Here is a 22,900-nt window from a genome sequence, read left to right on the forward strand (position 1 = left end):
ACCGGTTTTTACAAATCGGTCTCTTCACAAAAAAATTTAAAGATAAAACTTTTTTTTACAAAAAGTAGAAAAGATAAAACATTGGTATTGTTATCATAGCATGTTTTAAATATAGTCATTCTGTTGCCAAAAAATTAAGTTCAAGAAATTATTCCTTCTGGGTGTAACACTTCTAATGTCACTGAGTATATATATATATATATATATATATATATATATATATATATATATATATATATATATGCAGTTATTTCTAAATTTGTTGCAAGCATCTTGTATCCTTAGCTAGAGTTGTGCACGATTTTGTATCGGAATGGAATAAACAAAACCTTTTATGTATTTCCAAACACAATAATCGCAAGAATTAAAATCCCGCGACCTTTCTGGCCAAGCAACTGGACCGCCTCTTTCAATCCAGTGTTTTTCGCAGTTAGAATCAAGAAAGTCTCGTACATTCCTGCTAAAGTAGGCTGGACAGCCGTCATGTAAAAACCATAAGTTTTGCTGAATATTTAACGGCACATCATCTAACGAATCAGGTAAAACATTTTGCAGGAAATGTAAGTAATCAGCACCATTTAAACGAGCAGGCAATTCCACAGGCTCAAGTAGATAATCGGTAACTACTCCTCTCCAGACGTTTATGCTAACCTATGCTGATGTTTAAATTCTTGAAAAACGTGGGGATTGTCACCAACGTCCGAATAATATTGTGCATTATGCACATTCAAAAATCCATTTTTTGTGAATGTAGCTTTGTCGCAAAACAAAATGTATCTGAAAAAAAATCTTCATTTTGATTTTTCTGATTTTGCAATCATCTAGCGAATTTTTCACGAGCAGGAAAATCTCCTTGTAGCAGTGCCTGTACCTTTCTAAAATGACAAGCATATAAATTTTCGTTGTGTAAAATATTTCCTACGGAAGATTTTGAAATTTACATGGCAGAGTCTTCGAACGCTAATTTCTGGATTTTTCTCAACTTTCATTAGATTAGATTAGATTAAGAAAGGTGGCCTTTCGACCTATTCCACTGCGACCTTTTTAGATCTATTGTGATCCTCTAGTCCTAGATAACATTCTCTAGCCTGACCCTTTTATAAAGTCTAGTAGCTTCGAGACTGTACCTTCCATGTAGCTATTTGCCGGTGGATTTACTTCTCCTAATGCAAAGAATCGCACATTTGCCAGACTGTCACAATGACATAAAATGTGCTCTGCTGTTTCTTCTTCGAGGTGACAGAATCTGCACAGGTCATCATCTGATAATCCCACCAGCTTCAAGTGCCTATTCAGCTTACAGTGCCTTGTTAGAAGACCTACTATGGCCTTAACTGTTTTCCTGTCTTTGCTTATTAGGTCTGCCGTAAATTTTGGAAAATGTTCTCTAATGAACTGTTTCGCCTGTCTTTGCCCTGGTGAATTCCTCCACCATTCCAGAGATTTGTAAGCTACCCACTTCCTTGTAGCCGTTCTTGTTACTGATTTTGCAACTCCGCAGAAGGGTTCCGGTCCAATGAATGGCAATGATGAGCCTTGTTTGGCCATTTTATCTGCTTTTTCATTGTCCTTATGACCCTCGTGCCCCGGTACCCAGGCTACCGTAACCTTGCTACGGTCTCCTAGTTTATTTAGGGCACACACGCAATCTCAACTTCCATTAAAATAACATCTTCATGTGCTGCTGTTACATCGTAACGTACCCTCTTTCTGTTTCTCTTAATCGCTGATAAAGAACTGTAAATGTTTTGTGAGTGGGATCACAATTGGAAAATTTTTCAGGGTATCTACGTTGTGCTGCACGAGAGTTACACCTCATTTTGCCATTAACTAAAGCATATCAGCGTAATCATCATTAGTAAAAACCATTTTTGTTGAACTGAAATTGTTATATTTGAATGCCACAAAGTAAAAAACTAAAAGGTAAACTTCACGAACTAACCACAATTTGACAGTGAAAAACGTAGGTTATACTACTGTTGACAGGTCACGGCCAACTAGTGCAAAAAAATATTAATTAACTTTCATGGCGAAAAAAACGAAAAATTTTTTAATCGATTTTTCTAGAAAACGGTGTATCCTATCGACTTAGAGTAGGAGTACTTTTTAGTACCAGAATATCTAAAAATTTAATAATCTAGTATCACGAATGCTTAAAAGGTAAAGACAAAAGAGTTATGCGTTAAAATAATCGTTGATCTACACAAAACGGACGCCTATGATCAGTATTAGAAATTCACAATTGATGAAATCGATTTAACTCTGGAGGATAATTAATCGTACCAGTTTTCGTTTTTCTAAATAGAAGCGTTCTGGAGGTATTTAAAAAAACCAATTACAAGGCGCTATCTTCAAAGAGTTCTAGCTCTCTTCGTTTGCCATGAGAGTTTCTGGACACCCTGTATACAGTGTACTTATTTCATAGCGATATCGAAATAAAAATGGTCCTAATTCGTTAAATGCCCTGTATAGTAGTATCAAGCCACACAGTAAGAACGGGGATTATAAGGAGAATCCAAATATGAGAAAATATACAGGGTGTCCTATTTAAATTGCATGTTTGATTTACCACGTAGTTATTAATCATCTCATAGAGTTCGATATATTATCCAGGCCTGCAGAATATCATTGCGTACATTGTTTCTAAATAAATTGTTTGGATATTCTGTATCATAATGGAAGTATCGACCAATGGCGCACTAAAAACTCACCCTGTATATGAAAAATATAATATTCATTTTTACCATTGATGGAAACATCGAATATTCTTATACACATTACATTATATCCTACATGAAAAAACAATTTTATGAAACGTAAATATATAAAGTTAATAAATAATATGGAAAAAAAATAAAAAAAGGTTTACTACTGGTTTTTATTGCACCTCCGACGACCAGTTTCGAGCTCTACAAATTCAGCCCATCATTAGGTCCATCGTTAAGAGGTTACCTAATCAATAACAATACAGTAGACTCGCGATTATGCGAGCTAATTGGGACCGCGCATACCTAGGATACCCAAAAACTTGGATTGTTGCCAAAATGAAGGACATCGGTAGGGGTTGACTCTTCATATTGCGCAATGTAGGCGAGGGCAGCTCCAATCGCCTTCAATCCTTCAGAGTAAGATGTTTTCTCGATTATCTCATCGGTGTGATCCTCAGTGACATTGTGTCGGTTGATAACCATGTCGGCGATTGCATTATCAGTCAGTTCCATTTGCTGATCGAGCATAATTAACTCGTTGACGTGTTCATCATTATTTATCGGCAGTTCCGTTAACAATTGATTAGCGAGATCTACTATTTCAGCAATACAGTAATTGTTATCTTTTCCATCACTTTTCGCTTTAATTTGAAAAAGCTTTCGCCATGACTTTTGCAAAATTGTTACTTTTACATCATCCCACGCTGAAGCTATCCAGTAAGACACATCCTTAACGGTGATCTTTTTAAGGATCGATAGTTCCGTTTCATAGCCTATTAAACTCCTTGGTTCACAGGTTAAACGAGAGATGTGACTTTGGTGGCAAGAAAACAGCTTTAATGTCACCGCTAGTCAACGAACTTGCATCTGGATGAGACAGTTCGTTGTCCAAAAGAAGAATAGCTTTCTTGGTAGGTTTTTCTTTTTTAAGTATGCCTCAACAACGAAATCGAACTCGTCCAAAAACCCTTCTTTAAAAATTTGGCAATTCATCCACGCACTACGTTGATTCCTATACATGGTGGGTAGGCAGTTTACTTGAATATTTTTAAAAGCGCTTGGATTCTTCGATTTTCCAATAAGTAGAGGTCTTAATTTTAAGGATCCGGAAGAGTTGCTACACATCAATAGAGTTACTAGTTCTTTGCTTTTTTTGTATTCAGGCGCAGTTTGTTCACTTTGGGCTGCCATTGTTTTGGTTTGAATCATTCTGAAATTGAAACCTGTTTCGTCATAATTAAAGAATTGGTCTGACGTGAGGCCATGCTCTAAAAGGTGATCATTCAATTTTAAATTAAATGGCTCAATTTCAGATGAATCTGCCGAAAGTTGTTCACCCAAAATGCTCAGTTGTCAGATGTCACACCTCTTCTTCCATCGGTCGAGCCAACAATCTCTTGTAGTAAAATTCTCCTCGCCGTTCTTAAACCGTTTATAAAACTCGACAGCCTTAGCTTAAAGCATGGAGCCACTAATTGGAATTCCTTAAATTCCAAAATAAGAAAACCATAAAAATAATGCTTCTGAAGTCTGTTCGTATTCTCCTTTCTTCATAGTTTTCCGCCACAAATCTCTTCCACCACTCACACTTTTATTAACTCATTGTTCAATATCTTTTCGTTTACGTCTCCAATCTCACACAGTCACCAACACCTAGGTCATCAGCAACCTTCTTTACGGATTCACCCTTATCCAAGCGTTTTATAGCACTTAATTTTGTACTCATATTGTACTTCAAGTTACATAGAAACTACATAAAGAGAAGACTAGAGCTTACAGTGGGACGAACCGAACAGCTAGCTATAATGACTCAAACTGACGGTGAGGGGGGGGGGGAAGTGGGAGTGCAAGCGACCAGTAGAACAATAACACTCGCTAGTGACTCATCTCTTCAGCGTACCAACACCCAGATCACACGCTTTCACTTGATCTCGCCTTTCCAAGCTAATTTATTGCATAATTTGTTTTTTTTTCAATTACTACCTTGGTTAATACAGAGGATCGGTTAGTCGGGACTCGGATAATCGCGAATCTACTTGTACAAGGATTTCCAAATGAGCTATTTATGATCTATACATCGCCCTGGAAAAAATCAATCTAGTAAATGTCTCATTTGTAAATTCTTCTTTCTTATAATAGTTAAGTAACTAGTTAACGTTGGACCTGATGATGGGCTGAATTTGTAGAGCCCTAAACCGGTACGCGCAGTTACAATAAAAACCAATCGTAAGACTTTTTTCTTTTCTTTTTACTCTTTGAAAATTCACTCACAATTGCAAACAGTCCATCATTAATAAACATTATTATATAAAATGAATAAATATAATAAAAGACAAAAAATTATTCTAACAACCATAGAAAAGAGAACATCAAAAATTATCAACATGCTTATTGTTCAAAATGCAGTGCAAGTAGTAGATATGTGCTCAAGCTATAAATCGAAAAAGAGAAATGAGTGTCTGAAGTTGTGCTGAAGTTTTTGATATTAAATTTTGTAGTATACCTGTTGATGTTGCACATTTAACTTTAAGTACTGCATTTTCTTCAATATTACTTCATACTCTTTATACACCGATGCTTTACTTTTGCCAAAAGTTACTCGTACCTATTCGAACATGTGTCAAATAATCTTATAAGTCAAAAATTATTACACGAATTAATCAATCTCCTAAATATTTAGACTTTCATGGTAAATTAATGAATTAATTTCAGTGAGCTGCTGAAAACCGTTTAAAAACACGTAGTCATTTCTTATCAGTTATTAATTATCCGGTTTATATTTGAGTGGTTCAGTGTCAGAGTTACTTAAGCAACAAAATTTTATCGTTGGTATTTTCAGTATAAATTGAAAGAAAAGTACTAATTCTATGTGTGCAAAACTCGCCTACAACAAAAAATAATAGTTAGGTATATAGGATAAAAATAGTTAGGTAACTGCCTAACTATCACTAACTAGTTATGTGAGCCATACTTGCCTAAGCCACTCCAAAACGGCGGTCCATCTGTCAGAAAGTGAAGACGAGCTCACCGTTTTCTCAGAAAACGGTGAAACTGATCAGGATTATGAACCCAAAAATGAATATTTGTATTCATCATGTATGTACTATAATATTTTTAGATTGATTGATAAAAATATGTTCAGTATAAAGTGTGTTTGTGGCTTAGACAACTTTGCTTCTTACAGTTCTTAAAGGTTTTGAAAAATTGTAGTTGTTTAGACATTATTCTGTGGTAATAATAGACTACAATAACTACTAACAATTTGCTGATTACAGGTGACGAAATTGAAGAGAATGATAATCTACTTGGAGAAAATGACAAGAACATAGAAGAATTACTCAGAAGAAAACGAAAACGAAGGCCAGAGGATCATAAGAAAGTAATCAGGAAAACTAAAAGATAACAAGGTGAAGAGTATGTATCAGCAACAGGTAAAATAGTTCGTGAAAGGACCTGCTCTGTAAATTCATGTGCATGTAAGTTAAAATGTTTAAGTGTAATAAGACTTGAAAGAAATTTTTGAAGGTTACTATAAGTTGACTTATAGAGAAAAAAATGCTTTTTGTTTGTGGGCAAAATGAAGTGAAATATGTAAGTAGGAAGTACACCAAAACAGAATAATCTCGTAGGTCAAAGACTAGAGTCTATAGACTAAGTGATGCAAATGGTATCGACCAAGTTGTATGTAAAAAGGTTTTTCAAGAGACTTTCGACATTTGCGACGGGTCTATCACAAACGCTTTGAAAAGAAAACAGGAGTCTGGCACACCACAACAGTGCAAAAGTGGAAAGCATACTCCAGCAAATAAAACGAAATCAGATATTGAAGCATTTGTTTGTGAATTTATAGCCAAATTTCCAATAAACGAAAGCCATTATTTCAGCCGCGATTCACAACTTCGTTATCTAGCTCCATGGTTAACTAAGGCTGCAATCTATGAGCAGTATAGAACCGAATGTACTTGCAAGAATGTACAGCCTGTGTCCAACTTTAAATTCCGAGACATTTTCAGCTCAAAGTTTAGTCACTTCTCATTCCACTCCTTCATAAATACACATGTTCTGTGTGATGAATAACAAGTTAAAATCAAAGTTGTCAAAGACGCTAATGAGCAACAAACAATAAAAGCCGCACATGAGCTCCACTTAAAAAGAGTTGAAGCAGTTAGAAAGAAGAAGAAAGGCGTCATAAAAGAAGCAAGAGGGATTGAACAAGTTGCTGTTTTTGATCTACAAAAAACCCTTCCAGCTCCTGTTTTATCTACCGGGGAAGTGTATTACAAGCGACAGTAGTCGACCTACAATTTGGGCGTCCACGACGAGGTAACTAACATTGGGCACATGTACGTTTGGTCCGAAAATGTTGCGTCTCGAGGAGCTCAGAAGGTTTCGTCATGTCTTATTAATTACACCAAACATGTTCTTCCACCAATCTCCAAAGTTCTCACGCTCTTCAGCGATAGCTGCAGCGGACAAAAATCGTAATATTAAAACAGCTGTTCTGTCTCACGCTTTGCAGACCCACCCAAGTCTTAAAGTCATCAATAATTTTTTTTTTTATTCCTGGTCATAGTTTTGATAGTTATGACATGAATTTTGGAATAATTGAAAGGTCTAAGCGTCACCAGGAAGACATGTTTGTCCCTTAAAAGTGGGAACACGTCATAGCCATGGCAAAGAAGAAGACACCAAAATTTCACGTTCATCGTATGACGAGCGAACTATTCTATAGTTTAAAAACTTTAGAAACTGAATTAATAAACCAGAAAATTTCAGAAAACAAACAAATGGTTAAATGGCTTGATATACGTTAGTTACAGTACCGAAGAAGGTAAAGAGGAACCGAAGAAGCTATTTTACAAAAAACCCTTTCAGACATAGAAGATTTTGATGTAATTGACATAGCACGGAAAGAAAATCGAGGTTGCCCATCACGAGATTTTCTTCTGTAACTGGAACTTCTCTAGGTCGACCAATTACTATGGAGAAGAAGAAGAAAGAAATCTTTATTAAAGTATATCCCACCAATACATCATAATTTTTATAAAACTCTACCGGTGGAAGACGATGAGTTATTGAACAATGGAAAGACAATGGCAGCCACAGATGACGAGAGTGACTAAATACTTATACATTTTATAAACAGTATAATAAATTTAACGTTTCCTTTACGTAGTTTTATTTTTTCTCTAATCGGCTTTGAAAGGCAAAAGTTGTAGAGCCAAACATGTTTTTAAAAATTGCTAAATCCACATTTAAAAAGTTTCAATAAATTTTTATTATGAGCCAAACTTGCTACAATGTATTCTTCTTCTAAATCATACTCTACATTATGTATGTTTTTTTAAATACCCTTTTTGCATGGACTGCAAAACGCTCAGGATGTAATTAAGTGGAATTTAGATTTTTTTGTTGAGTCATTATTTTTCAATTTGCTTACAAGTTTGACCTCAAATCCCTCCGGTGGCAGAAATTGTAGCATAGGCAACTCTATCACTGAACCACTCTTTTCCGAATGGTATAACACCGTTATTCAAGCAGTAGAAACAGACCAAGAGCTTGAAAAGTTGCATAGAGCCTCACAAGACATACAAGAAAAATTGCTCAAATCAACAAAAAGAAACAAAAAGATGTGGGTGATGAAAGAAATTTTAGATATGATGGAGGTCCAAGATCAGAACTGACCTCCATACAAAAGGATAGACCAAATGAAAAAAAAAAGAGATCACAAGATCAAACAAGCATAGAATCTGTTCGAAAACATTTTGCTAAATCGTATATAATCCCATTTTTTTGCTTTAGCCGCTTTCAAATATTAGAAATGATAATTTAACTATGTGGAGGACATTTCAAAGGGAGGGCTAAAATTTTTATTAAAAGCTTTGTAAAAAAAAATTAGAAAAATTCAATGTTTTTTCTCCTTTTTGTTGCTAGACCTCAGCAGCTAGCTAAACATTTTGGAAGAACTTTGTGATGACAAAAAAGTGTTGTAATTAAATTTTATTCAAGATGGAATTGCGAATTAAATTTTTGAAAAAAGTTATTAAATTTCAAGATTATGCAGAGCCAACAAAAAAAGTTTCAAATACTTGATTTTTTTAAATATAAAACGGCATCCAAGCTATCAAATAAAATTCATATCAGTGAAATCCGTTTAATAGGAGAGCCTAGGGAATATTTAAACAACAGTACTCTTAACATTGATATCGTGAAATTAACGAACGAAAAAAAGGAAAAAATGTTTACGTAATTTTGCAAGTGAATATTCATTTATACGTAAAAACATAAAAAATAAATATTTATAGGCTTTTCAAAGTATCAAATTTGACAGTTTTAACTCACGGGACCTCCTTACAAAAATTATCAAAATTGGACCATTGGAAGTTGAGACAATTGAATTTTTTAAGCCTGTTGCTATTGCTTTTCCTTTCTCACATTTCTTTGTTACACAATTTCTATTCTTTGTATTTTATATTCTTCGATTTTTTGTACTAACTCGCATTCCTTTCCTCTGTATTAGGTTTCATGTACCAATTTTCAGTTTTGCCTTGCTGGGGAAAATTGGTAGTTTTAGTGATTTTTAGTGCTTCATTTCTTCGCCTAATCATAGTTACTTAAAAGATCTAATTAAAGGTAATTAATTAAAGTAGTACAACAACGAGAATTTAAAAAATTGAAGTAGACACTACTAATGACACAATAATGTAAAATTAGAAATAATTTTATCAAACAATACAATACCAACAAAAACCATGTATCGATACCAACAAAAAGAATTTAAAGAAGTAGTACATTTATATCAAATGAATTGAATCGAAACAAGAGACTCACAACATTTAAAAATATAAATAAACATGCAAAAAAACATTATAAATAAAACTGGCAAAAAACCGACCAGTCTAAAAACAGATATTCTTATCTAGCTATATTTTATAAACTATTGGGGAACTGGTTTCTTTGTTTCTGGTTATTACGAAATGACTGTTCTATTGCTGTTATATATTTGTTGTAGCTTAAATAATTATCTTTTAAATAGGTTCGCGGAAATAAAACACCAGTAATTACATTAATATATTTTCTGATTATTTATTTGTGTATGCTAAGAGACAAATAATCTCATGCAATTTATTGTGAATTTTTTTTGGATACTAAATGACATTTTTAAGCAAATAAAATGTTGGAAACGTTTCTCAAATTATGGTTTTGATTGATATTGGTTCAGGGCGCGTGGAATCGATACATAAAGATCGCTTTGATTTGCAAGGCGAGCAAGATCTATAAGACAAAGGGCGACAACTGCTCCCAATGATCGTTTTCTAATACTCTTAGGTATCGCCATTCAAATCTGAAACATCGTCTCCTACCAGTAAGAGTTGAACTGATCTTGCTGCTTTTAGGTCCTTTCTCATTTCAAAATGAATTATTCACCTGTAGGTCGTGTTATGTGGGACTAGAAACCTCAAATTATTTTAGTGATGACAACTTTAGCATGGTTCTGATTAATATTCGTTCTATAAGACATAAAACAGATGAATTATTTTGTTTCTAGAGGAATTAGGATGTTCACCGATAGTTGCGGTTAGTGAGCACTGGCTTGAAGTCAACGAGCCTTTTTTGTAGAAAAATATCCCACAATTACTAGGTATGATCGTCCAAATTCAGCTCATGGTGGCACCCTAATTCTTTCTACAAATAATGATTTCTCTCCTATAACAAAATATGACTTTCTATTGAATAAAGCCTTTTTTGAGTTTTCGTTGGTTTTTAACAAGAATCTTAATACATACATTTTTTGCATTTATAGATCATCTGATTCTTCCAGGGAACTATTCTTTCAGAACCTGTTAAATTTGTTAGACGACCTGCCCAATAAAAGCAGGAAAATTCTATGCGGTGACTTGAATATTAATTACGCTGTTGCTTGTGCTACCCAATTATCCTTGATCAATATATTCGAATCGTATGGTTTTTTAATGCATTCTCCTACAAGAATTACTAAAACAACATCTACCATAATTGATTATATTGTCTCAGATTTCTCACCCCTTTATGTACAGCCTACAATTATTAATGAAGGACTATCTGATCATTCTGTCACATTCTTCCAATTACCACCTCGCAAGCTGTACACGTGGAAATCCCCTCAAAACAGACCCGGTAGAATTACTAGGAATCAAATAGACTACATTTTAGTAAATAAAAGATTCCAAAACAGCTTTACATCTGCCAAGACTTATCCCGAAGCAGACTTGGAGACAGACGACGTTCCACCGGTGGGAGTATTTCGGGTAAAACTTAAAACAGTGCAGAAAAGGAAAACACAATCATACGACCTACGTATGTAAAAGACCTTGATACGAGGATGAGAGTCGAAGCCACGTTAAAGGAGCAAGTGACTGAAATTATAGACGAATCGAACGAAGAACAAACGGTCAAACATATTACAGAAATAGTGCAAAATGTAAAGGATAAACACTTAAAGACAGATAGAATAATGAAGAAAAAATCATGAGAAGCGAAAGAAAAAGAAGCAAGGGAAAGATGCGAAGAAATTGAGACTCTGCAGTCAGTACGATAGTCACAATGTACATAGGAAAGTTAAAGAACTCACAGGGGGACTAAGACGAAGGCAGAAAGGAAATATAACTGATTCTGACGGAAACATCATCTTGGACAAACAGAGTAAAATAAGAACGTGGAAAGAATATCTAGAAAAACTATTTGAAAACCAAAGAGATAACACCTTTGAGCTAAAAGAAGAGGTAAATAATGGACCAAGAATATTACAGCAGGAAGTTTACTCCGCAATAACACAGTTAAAGGATGGCAAAGCGGCAGGCCCTGATAATATACAAGCAGAACTACTCAAACTAATGGACAACCAATCAATAGCAATAATCGCAAAGATATTCAACAACATATACAACTCTGGAGAAATACCAACAGAATGGCTAAAATCTGAGTTTATTGCACTTCCAAAAAAACCAGGAGCCAAAAAATGCGAAGATTACCGTACTATAAGTCTCATGAGTCATCTCCTAAAATTGTTCCTAAAGATAATTCATAAGATAATCTACAAGCTGTGTGAAAGTCAAATTTCCCCCAACCAGTTCGGGTTCACAAATACTGTTGGTACTAGAGAGGCTTTGTTCTCAGTACAAGTCTTATTCCAGAGATGCAGGGACGTCAACTGCGACGTATACGCATGTCTGGTTGATTACGAGAAAGCGTTTGATCTCTACAAGTTTTTATAAACAAAATCACGTATTATAGTCAACAATATGGACTCAATATAAACGTTAAGAAGACAAAGCTTATAATAACAGAAGGTCAACTCTACATCAGCTCATCCCCTGTAGAAAGAGTGATGCACTACAACTACCTCGGCACCATAATAAATGAAGAATGGACCAACAACCAGGAGATTAGAGCACGCATCGGAAAAGCTAGATCCACCTTCAATCGGATGGGGGCCTTCTTCAAGAGTCACAACTCTTGATACAAAAGTAAGAATGCTGCGATGCTACGTCTTCTCTGTCCTTTTTTATGGCGTTGAATCGTGGACCTTGAACGAAGATATGTGCAGAAAACTGGAAGCATTTGAGATGTGGCTATATCGGAGAATGCTTAAGATCCCGTGGACTGACCGAATCACAAATGAGGAGGTCCTTAGAAGAATGAATAAGAACCGAAAGGTACTGACCACCATCAAATCCTGCAAGGAAAAATATTTGGAAAACGAGGTCCAGGAAGAAGAAGAACATTTTGGTTAAAGAACCTCACAATCTGGTTCAATACAACATCTGTGCAGCTTTTCCGTGCTGCTGCAGATAAAATAAAGTTTAATACTCTCTATAATTTCAATAATTTTTTAGAAAGGCTTGTCTGTATTTTCAATAAGGCATTTCTTTTAATTACAAGTAAGTCAAAACATCACAAACCCTGGACTACCAAAGGTATCCGCATATCAGCTAAGAATATGCGTTCACTACTGTACATAAAAAAATTTACTACCAACGTCTTTGTCGCCGCATATATTACCAAGCACAGAGGAATGTATCTAAAACTCAAAACAGCTAAAAAATAAACTACAGTAAAACCTCCGTTAACCGAAATAATTGGGGGGGAGGCCGTTTCGGATAACAAGAATTTCGGTTAAAAATAACATTGTTTTTTATAATATTCTTGATCAAAGTATTGGTATTAAAAAATACTATAAGTTGATTTCGTAATGTTTTCTAATAAGTAAATCCAAAATAAATTAACAAAATTAAGGAAAATGGACAAGTTTAACATGCTTTTTTAAAGAAATCTACTATTTTTTTGCGTTTTCGTTTGACAACGATGTTTCTCTCTCCCTCCAACGTTAATTTGCAGAACGTCATGAGTTTGCCTCATTCGATTGTTCGACGAAACGTAAAGCAATCTGAAAAGGACAAAACTTTATGTAATGACAACAAAAATTAAGAATCTAGTCGTGTCCCTAACTAATTAGGCCTACTGTATAAAATTCTTTCCTCTAAAGATAAAGAACCATATCAATGATGTCCTGGTCGATAAATTCACGTTCTGAGTCATCAGCTGCTAACCAGTCACGTATCTCTTCTAATTTTTAATGAAAGGTTTAATTTCTTCTGTTATTTTCTTACCATTCTCTTCTTCAGGATCGTCAATCAAAATCTTATCAAAAAGTTTGTTCCAGCATATTTCCAAAGTTGAAGATTTGATCTTGGCCCACGACTCAGCTCACCAATAAAAATGTTTTATTGTTAAAGATTTGAGAATGTCGGGAACACTTTTTAATTAATTCGTCTCCTGTAATATCAGATGTCTTAAGAATGCTTCTCTATAATGTCTCTTGAATGTCTCTATGACTCCCTGGTCTAACGGCTGGATTAAGCTTGTGACATTCGGTGGCAAAAATCTGACAATTGTCACCATTTTGTAGATTTTGAGAGTGAGGGCGCATGTCAACAAGCAAAAATGCTTTGATGAGAAGGTTTTTTGATTTTAAAAAGATTTTACACTTGAGACGAATTCATTTTCAAACCATTCTAAAAATAAAGTGGTCGACATCCATGAACTTTTTTAGCTTCTATACCTTAAAATGCCTTTTCGGTAATATCTTTTAGAGCTCTTGGTTTTTGTTATTTCCCAACACACATAGACATCAATTGGTGAGTGAAATTAACGGAATTGTTTACGTTTTGCAACAAACATTTACTTTTAATTGACGAAATTATTGAAACTCTCAGCCGTTTCGGTTAAACGATGTTTCGGTTAAAAAGATTTCGGTTAAGGGAGGTTTTACTGTATCAAAATCGTCTGGGAAGTTCTAAAAATGTTGCAAAAGAAACTTGGTCCGTAATAAACGATCTTCGAAATAAAACTAACACACCTCAAACATTTTCTCTTCCAAACCCTGAAAATCTAAATGAATACTTCGTTAATGTGAGTGAAAATATAACATCAACTATTTTGCCACAACAAGATCCTATTTTCTATCTCCTTAATTCAAAAAAGGTCTCGAATTCATTCTTTATAAGACCAGTTGATACATCTGAATTGATCCAAACAATCAATAGTATTAGAAGCAAATCTTCATGTAGTACTGATGGAATATCCATAAAAATTTTCTTAAATCTCCCAAAAAATGTGTTGGAAGTCCTGGTCTCACTAATGATTACTTTGAAAAAGGTATATTTCCAGAGTGCCTAAAGACAGCCATTATTATTTCCCTTCATAAGAGTGGTGAAAAATCGCATGTCTGCAACTATAGACCTATTGCCTTACTACCGGTTCTATCCAAAATTGCTATGTGTACCAGTGATGCTATGTTTTCTGTACTACATGAGGTCTATCAAGCACTAAACAATAATCTTTACACGGACAGTTTTCTTTGACTATGCCAAAGCTTTTGATTGTGTAAATCACATTTTGATAAAAAAACTAAATTTCTACGCAATTCGAGGTATTTCTTTGAATTGATTCCAATCTTACTTGGGAAATAGAAAACAACTAGTTAGAGCAAATGATACTGACTCTAGTCCCAAAAGACTCTTTAACCCTTGCTTCTTAATAACAGACAGATCAGTATCGTCGACTCTGTAACATTTCTTGGTATTTTTATAGAGAGCAACCTTAAATGGTCCCTTCATATTGATTTGTTAGTAAGAAACTAGCTTCAGCCTGTTTCGAAGGAAATCAATTTAGAATTATACAAAATAACATTATTTTCTTTGTTCGAGTCTCATCTTCGATGTGGTCTTCCTCTTTCGGGTTCTAATACAGCTGCCCAATCTGATGTTATTTTTAAATTACAAAAAACAACAATACGGTATCTTTTTGGCCTCAGTAGAATAACACATTGCAGAAACTACTTCATAAATCACGGGATTTTAACTCTTTCCTCTTTATATGTTTTAGAAACTATTTGCTTAATTCGTAAACACCTACATGTTTTTCCAGCAAGACCTAATCATGACTACTCCACCATAAATTCAACCTATAACGTGTATATACCGATCCCTTCCACTGAGAAATCTATATTATAGTACAGAAATCTATATTATATTCGGTAAAAAAAATTTACAACCATTTCCCTTTGCAACTTAAATCTGCAACTTCTTTTCTTAAGTTCCCTAAAAATGACAAAAGCCTATCTGAATGACCATATTATTCAGTAGAAGAGTTTCTTAACAAGTAGCTAAGAAATTACAGTACCTTTACTCAGTAACAGAAATTACTGTAACCGGTCGCCCAATCTTTGTCTTAATAAATACCTTCAACAACTTAACACGGATTGTAGTATAATACACTTTTCCCTAACATTCATGAATATGTGCTCACAAGAGGCAACTTTTTCAGCAGTATGGATTAAATTTAAAAAAATCGAAGGAAAAACTAAATCTATAAATATATTAATAAGAATATTAAACGCTAAAGTTAAGGTTAATAAAATAACAAAATAAAATAGTTATAATATACGTAACGAAATAAAAATGAGTTGAAACTTAAAATAACATCTTGCTTAGAAGAACCACAAAATAAGAAATGTAATTCTTATTACAATTCATTATGGTTAATTCCGAAAAACTGAATACCATAAGAAAATCAATGAAAACTATAAAATATATTTATAGAAATATTGTGTGTTTGTATTCTAAAATCGATATTAAGTGGTAACTCGGTAACTTTTTAAAAGATTTTATTTATCGCGGATATGTGCAAAACGACATTGTTTATTAGTGTAAAATTTATATCAAATGACTCTACAAGTTTTATTAAACACATGTTCTCCAACACTATTACCACAAGTTTTGTATATACTAAATTTGTTACTCGTAAGCACGAAAATTTGATAGACCAAATTTTTGTTCAAACAACTTACTGGTCGGTATCCTCGTTAACAATGAGTTGTTGGCCCCAAATGGATAACATTGGGTCTACTATGCCTTTGTTAGATTGTGTCTGAAAACTAGCAGGGTAACACAGGTAGATTAGAAGCAACTAGGTATTAGAAAGGTGTGTTAGTATCAGATCAGAGAAAGCTCTATCGCATCTTTCAATGTGATATTCGCATAAGACTGTGCTTTAGTTTAGATTTAGTTTTAGGTACATTTATTAGAGAGCACGTGCACAGTTTTGATGGGTTAAAAATTTTCTTAGGTCACAATTTCGAAAATACAGGAAGTGACAACTATAACCTATAATGTGGTTTATTGTGCTTTATAAAACAACTAAAAATTTTACAGTGTTTTCATACAAAATAAAAGTTATGAATATAATTCAGATGCAATTATCTTGTACATGGTGAACTAAACCAACTTTTATTTTAAATGGGCCATACTATGAAAAAATCCATTTAATTCCGAACACAATAACTTTTATGCGACCCTGTATAATTTATTAGGACTTAAAAACATTAGAATTGTTGTCGATTTATATGAAATGACGCGAGCCGTATTCCAGAACTTTTTCTGATTGGTATAATTCGATCGAACGATAAACAAATATGCTGTAATTTCGACAGGGAAGTCGGCTTCATGAAAGATACTGCATCAGTTAATCCCTAATAGCAGAGTGGTGTAGCCTTGTAGACAATTTCATCAAAAAAGACTTTTAAAACATGGTTTATCAAGCTGATTGTTCTATATTCTTCACATTTAATTAATTTAGTTTTTTGGGTATTGTGATGAACTCAGATATTATATATTGTTTCGGAATTTCTCCGGTATAGTTAATTTCATTAAATATTTCTACTAGTATATCAATGTGGTTCTCTGTTAGTAGTCTCAAGATTTCTGTAGGTATTTCATCCGGTCCCATGGCTTTATCATTTTTTATACGTTTTAGTGCGTTTTCAGTTTCCTCTTTGGTCACAGTAGGTCCACATCTCCTCTTGGTTCTATTGTCTCCATTTTTTCGTCGTCTTCAAATAGCTCTTTTATATATTCTTCTCATCTAACATGTGATTCAGTGAAACGGCACGATTTGGCAACGCTACTGGCGAAAAAGTAGAGAAACCGCGGGCTTGCGACGTAAACGTTGTGAATCTAGAGAGTGGGAAGTTTAGTTATGATGGAGAAGTAAATGGTGAAGAAAAAATGGTGAAAGTTTTGTGTGTGTACAACGAGCGTCTCGTTTAGACTACCATTTGCAGCCCCAAGCTTCCATTCCATCTAAGAAGGCTATTCAGAACTGGGCTAGGAAATTTGAAAGTAGTGGTTCAACATCACAGATCAGAACTGCTCTGCAATTTCCTTCTAAGGGATCATCGGACCTTATTTTATTTTTTTTATGACGAGGATGGGCATTCAGTACCAGTAAACTCTGTTCTCGCTACAGGCACATGTTAAATAATTTTTTTCTTCCGTCAATCAAGAATTACAGACATGAATACCTTTCATGTCTGTAACAAGATGGTGCAACATGTCACACATCACAAGAAGTATCAATGGATTTACTGAAAAGATCGTTCCCCAGTCAGCTTATAGGTAAAAACGGCGATATTTCCTGGCCATCCCATAGTCCGGACCTCTTATTATGTGACAATTTTCTTTAGGGGTGTCTAAAGCCGAAAGTGTTTCAAAGTAACCCCCCAAGAACTATAGAGGCTTTAGAAGAACGAATACGCTAAGAAGTGGAAGCAATACCTTAAGAAATGTTAGTCAATGTCGCAAACAGCTTTGTACCACGGCTGCAAGAATGTGTCCGACAAAATGGAGGCCACCTTTCCAATATCATCTTCAAAAACTGAATATTTCTTTACTTAAATATTAATTTCCATCTGTAGCGTATTCGTCATTTTTCCTAAATTTAATAAAATATATTTTTTCCGATTTTTTTGTTTGATTGAAATCGTACCGTTTCATTGAATCACCTCGTATGTATTTTCTCAGCACTTTCAATTATTATTTTGTTGTTTTTGTCCATTATCTTTCCAATACCTCTTTTTTGTATACGCCAGTTGTTTCTTGAATTTCCTTGTATATGTTAAAGCTAACATGTTTTTATAATCTTTCTATTTCTCCACATTTATCTGATAGCTACAATTCCTTCGCTTTTTTGATTTTTTTGTACAAGGACAACAATATAAAGTATATATTATATCTATCTCAGAGCTGAATTATTTTACAAATTTTTCATTAGAGAGCAGATTTCAAATTTTTAATGATATAATTGTATAATATGAAGGAAAGTATCCGAAAATGCAGAATGGAAGAACATTGTTAAGCAGGCCAAGACTCACAAAGAGTTGTATCGCCATTAGAAGAAGAAGAAGAATTGTATAATATGCAATATGTAAACCTAGGACGTGTTCTTTCATTGGTGATAAAAATTTTCGAGTCTTTACAAGGTCAATCCACAACATTAACATACAAAAAAAAGAAGATTAAAAACACTTTTCAAAAACATGCTAGATAAAGTCCAAGTGGGGCTAATGATTGCCAGCGTTTGAAAGTAAGACGAAGAAAAAACAACAATACTTATAATGTTATTGTATAAGTTGGTTAGATTTTCCCCTCCATTTATTGAAATTATAATTATCCATTATATGATATACGCAAATGATTGCTGGTGATGGCAGAAATGAATTCAAGAAGTTACATAACACGATCAGAACTGTCCAAATCATTTGTTTCTGTAAGAAAATCAATGCTGAAGCAACTAATACTTTCTACTAAAGTGAGCAGAGGCCTCGTAGAATATCATGTCTGAGAGATATTATGAGAGAGCTTCACCGATATTAGGCATACGTTACTTAAGCTGTCAAGTATTAAGTAAAGTACCAATGCGATAAAATCTATATTTTAGGTTAAAGTTGGTTGAACCTTTATTATTCTAATATCTATAGTCGCCACTTCCCATATATGTACCTAACCTATAAGTGGTAATTTTGTTAAAAATTTGAGGACATAAGAAAATTTTTATGTGTTTTATTGGGATTATAAGGACCTTTGAAAAGTGTTTATTCTATAATATAAAGCGATTTAAAATTTTAACGACAAGCACATAAAATTGAGAATTTGTTAGTACATAAATATCTAATAAAAGTTAAAAATTGTTGTTTGTAGATAATAAATAACATATTTTTGACTTGAGTTATAAAAATACTAGAATATATACGAGAGAAAGTTAGTCCATGCAACAAATATTAGAAGTAGTTGTAGTTGAGTTGTAAAGCAAGTTGCTTTATACTCCTTGGAAGTTGTTGCGAAATCACTAGACGTACCAAAGAGCAAATTTAGACTTCATGGAAAAGTATTTAAAAATTGTGCAGTAGAATCACTTAATTGTGTACATCACAAGCTATATGAAGAAGATGTGTTTTTGCGTCAATCTTCGTAGATGTCGGACAAATATTTGAAAAATTTTACGATCTTTTAAGAAAAATGAATAATGTGAAATAGAGCCATCAAATCAAAATTTGTACCAGTTTGTTGGTATATAAATAAAAGATGTATCACAAAGAAGAAAAAAAAAAGATATATGTTTTTGGAAAATTTTGAACACATCATGCAAATGCTAGACATAGTTTTTATTGCAAAAATATGTTTTTTTAAAGGTACGCCATAAATATATATCATTTATCTGGACACCCCGTGAACATATTTTATGTATAAAACGCTACACTTGACTAGTGTGTGTTGGACAGTTGGTTTGATTGTGGAGTAAAGAAAGAGTGGAGATGGAAATGCTTTGGGTTTGGATATGATTTTCCCGGAGATAAGAGGTTGGGAAATCCATGAGCTCACGTATTTAAATGGACCTACCCATCTACCTCAAAAGGAAAATCTTTTCCCAGTGTATATTACCTGAACTCATTTATAGAGGGGAAATTTTAACACGTACAAAAAAGGTCGTAAACATTCGCCTGATTTAGAGGGCTATAGAGCGCCAGATGTTGGGTGTCTCTCTGAGAGACCGAATCCCAAACGAAGAAATACGTCGTATAACAAAAACAACAGACACTATCGAAAGAATCACGTCGCTAAAATGACATTAGACAGAAGACGTCGCCAGGTTATCAGACAACCGTAGGAGAATATGTATTATCGAGTGGAGGCCAAGCCAAGAAGTAATACGGAGCAAAGGTCAAGCACCAACCAGATGTACTGATGACCTGAAGCATGTTAGCAGTACCTGGATAAAAGCCGCTTAAAACAGGGACAGCTGGAAAGAGTTGAGGAAGACCTTTGTTCAGAAGTAAACGCGTATAGATTATTGATGATAATGATTATTATTTCTTGTTAAATTGGCGATTTCGCATAGGAATAGCCAGATGAGAGCGAAAAGAACAGTTGTTTTGAAAAACGTGGTACAGCAGTACCTTAAGTCGGTTGTATATACAGCGTGACAGAAAGACAAACGTTAAAACGTTCATATAACAACAAAATAATGGAAATATACTTTTACTTTAGTTTACTAAAAGTTTTTTCTCAATTTTTCTGTGCTTATCAAAGTCTACCAAAATATCTTTCTATGCGAATAATTAGAGCAATATAAAAATATAATTAAAAGATCAAAAAGTGTGACTTAAAAAGACTAGTAATAGTGAAAACTAATATTAAAAAACTTTTCAAAAGAGTCCTTATATTCAATTAGTAACATTCAGTTATACAATCTTAACCCGAATACCGTTTAGTACAAGATTAGTATATTGTTAGTCTGTTTTAATGGAAACAGTGTATTTCTATACAAATATTATTGAGCATGCATAAAATTTGCGACCAATTCTAACCAAACATATTAGTTTTCTCTCAATTTTTAAGAAGCTTAAGTGTTGATTAGACTTGGTCGAGGATAAAAAATTTAAACGGTAGAAAGACCAATGCTGAAAAACAATGGTGCGGCTGTAGCTAAAATCGTGTAAATTTTTATTAAAGAAAACATCACCTAGAGAAATAAGAAGATACATTTAAGTTTATTACCTAAGCTCCGAGAGGGGTAAAAAGTCGATATCTAAGAGAGGCCTTAGACTTGGTAAACTGTACGTCGTCAGGTGGCCGTTTGATATATAACAGGCTAAGCATACGCTATCTGTAAAAATAAACAGTTTATTAGTAATATTAAATAATTGTATCTTTAATCAATATCATTGGATTGTTATTATATTATCTTTTATATTTGATATGTATCGCCGATACGATTTTGGAAAGTCAACTTTCCCTAAAGAATACCAAGACTCTTCAAGGCGCTTCATGTATGATCACAATATTTGCTAAATATTCTTAAAGGAGCGTCCACATTATACCGATTAGCAACAAGCGCTCAAGAGCAGTCGATAAAAGCCGCGTGGTACTACCGATTCAAAAGTGCGCGTCCACGATTGCAAAGAGCGTAGGCGCAAAACTTCGTGCCAATGCTTTTTAAATGCAATCATTTTTTTCGAATCCTGAGAAAACTAACAAATATTTTTGAAAAATTTAAATGAAAGACTTCATTATTACCGAGGGCCAAAAGTCACTTAGAATAAACAAAAAGTTTTTTGAATGAGATAGTTGAAATTAAATATCACACTAAATTTTCTCTTTTTTTTTCACCCCTGTAACTTATTAAAATAAACATTATAGAAGTTTTCAGGGACTTTCGGCCCTCAGTAATAATGTATTCTTTTATTCTGCATTTCAATTTTTCAAACATACTTATTAGTTTTTTTAGGATTCGAAAAAAATGAATGCATTTAAAAAGAATTGGCTCGAAATTTTGCGCCTACGCTCTTAAGTATTGAAAGAACGTATCTTTTAGTCCCTTTAAAAATGACAAAGATGACTTAATTCTGCTTTGTTTTTTTAAACAATCATAAAAAGTGAAAAAAACATTTTTTGTATAAAAAAACGTTTTTTTATACATTTTAGAAATGTTACACTCTTTTACTATTTCGTAGATCTTAAAAAGTTCTTTAGTTTGAGAGTTTCTAAATTCCCTTTGTTCAATTCTTCTCGATCGACGATGATAAAATAAAATGTTGTGAAGTAAAATATAGTTTTATTGACAGCTACTAAATGATTACACTCTATTTGTTGTTGCGGTAAAAATATATAACAGACTGCGCCCCAAACTAGTCCCGCAACTATATTTAAAATCTCACTAAAATGCTACGATTTATCAAACAAGTGTATTGAACTCTGCATAGAACAAAAACCTTTGACATTTGAAAGCTGGCAAATATAATTTGAACAGAGGAAATAATTGCAGGAATTTCCTTAATAATATCAGACAATAGTTTGCAGGAAGTTGAACAAACTGTAATTAAGTAACTAATCGATATGTTTCACAATTATACAGGGTGAAACTATACAAATTTATGAAATTAAGATTAATGTGAGATTACAAATTAATGGACTAATTTGTGATTAAACACTAAATTAAAATACAAAAACAACTGCCCGAGATAATTGAGATAAAACTCATATTTTTAATAGTAATGCTAAATCACAGTTAGATCGAATAAATAGTTTATAAGATGTTCAATTTGTTTATCCCTCGAGAGTGATTATTTAAACAACTGTACTTGTCCAAACAATGACTCGAGAAGTATTTAGCAGATTGTAATCGATTCTTTGAGGGTCCAATTTTAAAATGTATTAAAAAAATTTTAACATTTGATCAAAATTGTTATTAAAAAAATCGTTTGAAAAAGTGCGGACTTTTTAGCTTATAAACATTTATAATAACTGATATTTTTT

At 33.6% G+C, this 22,900-nt stretch overlaps 1 protein-coding gene across 1 annotated transcript in view; it reads right to left on the reverse strand.

Moving 5' to 3' along the window:
- Positions 1 to 22,900, reverse strand: part of Tomosyn (syntaxin-binding protein tomosyn) — a 660,678-nt gene that overhangs the window by 23,612 nt on the left and 614,166 nt on the right. The window contains exons 18-19 of the mRNA XM_072530470.1: positions 21,143 to 21,251; positions 16,099 to 16,185 (exon numbers count right to left, since the gene is read on the reverse strand). Of these exons, the coding sequence (XP_072386571.1) occupies positions 16,099 to 16,185; positions 21,143 to 21,251 (196 nt within the window). The remainder of the gene's footprint in view (positions 1 to 16,098; positions 16,186 to 21,142; positions 21,252 to 22,900) is intronic.

This window comes from Diabrotica undecimpunctata, chromosome 4 (genome assembly GCF_040954645.1).
Source record: "Diabrotica undecimpunctata isolate CICGRU chromosome 4, icDiaUnde3, whole genome shotgun sequence".
In the NCBI taxonomy this organism is placed as follows: domain Eukaryota; kingdom Metazoa; phylum Arthropoda; class Insecta; order Coleoptera; family Chrysomelidae; genus Diabrotica; species Diabrotica undecimpunctata.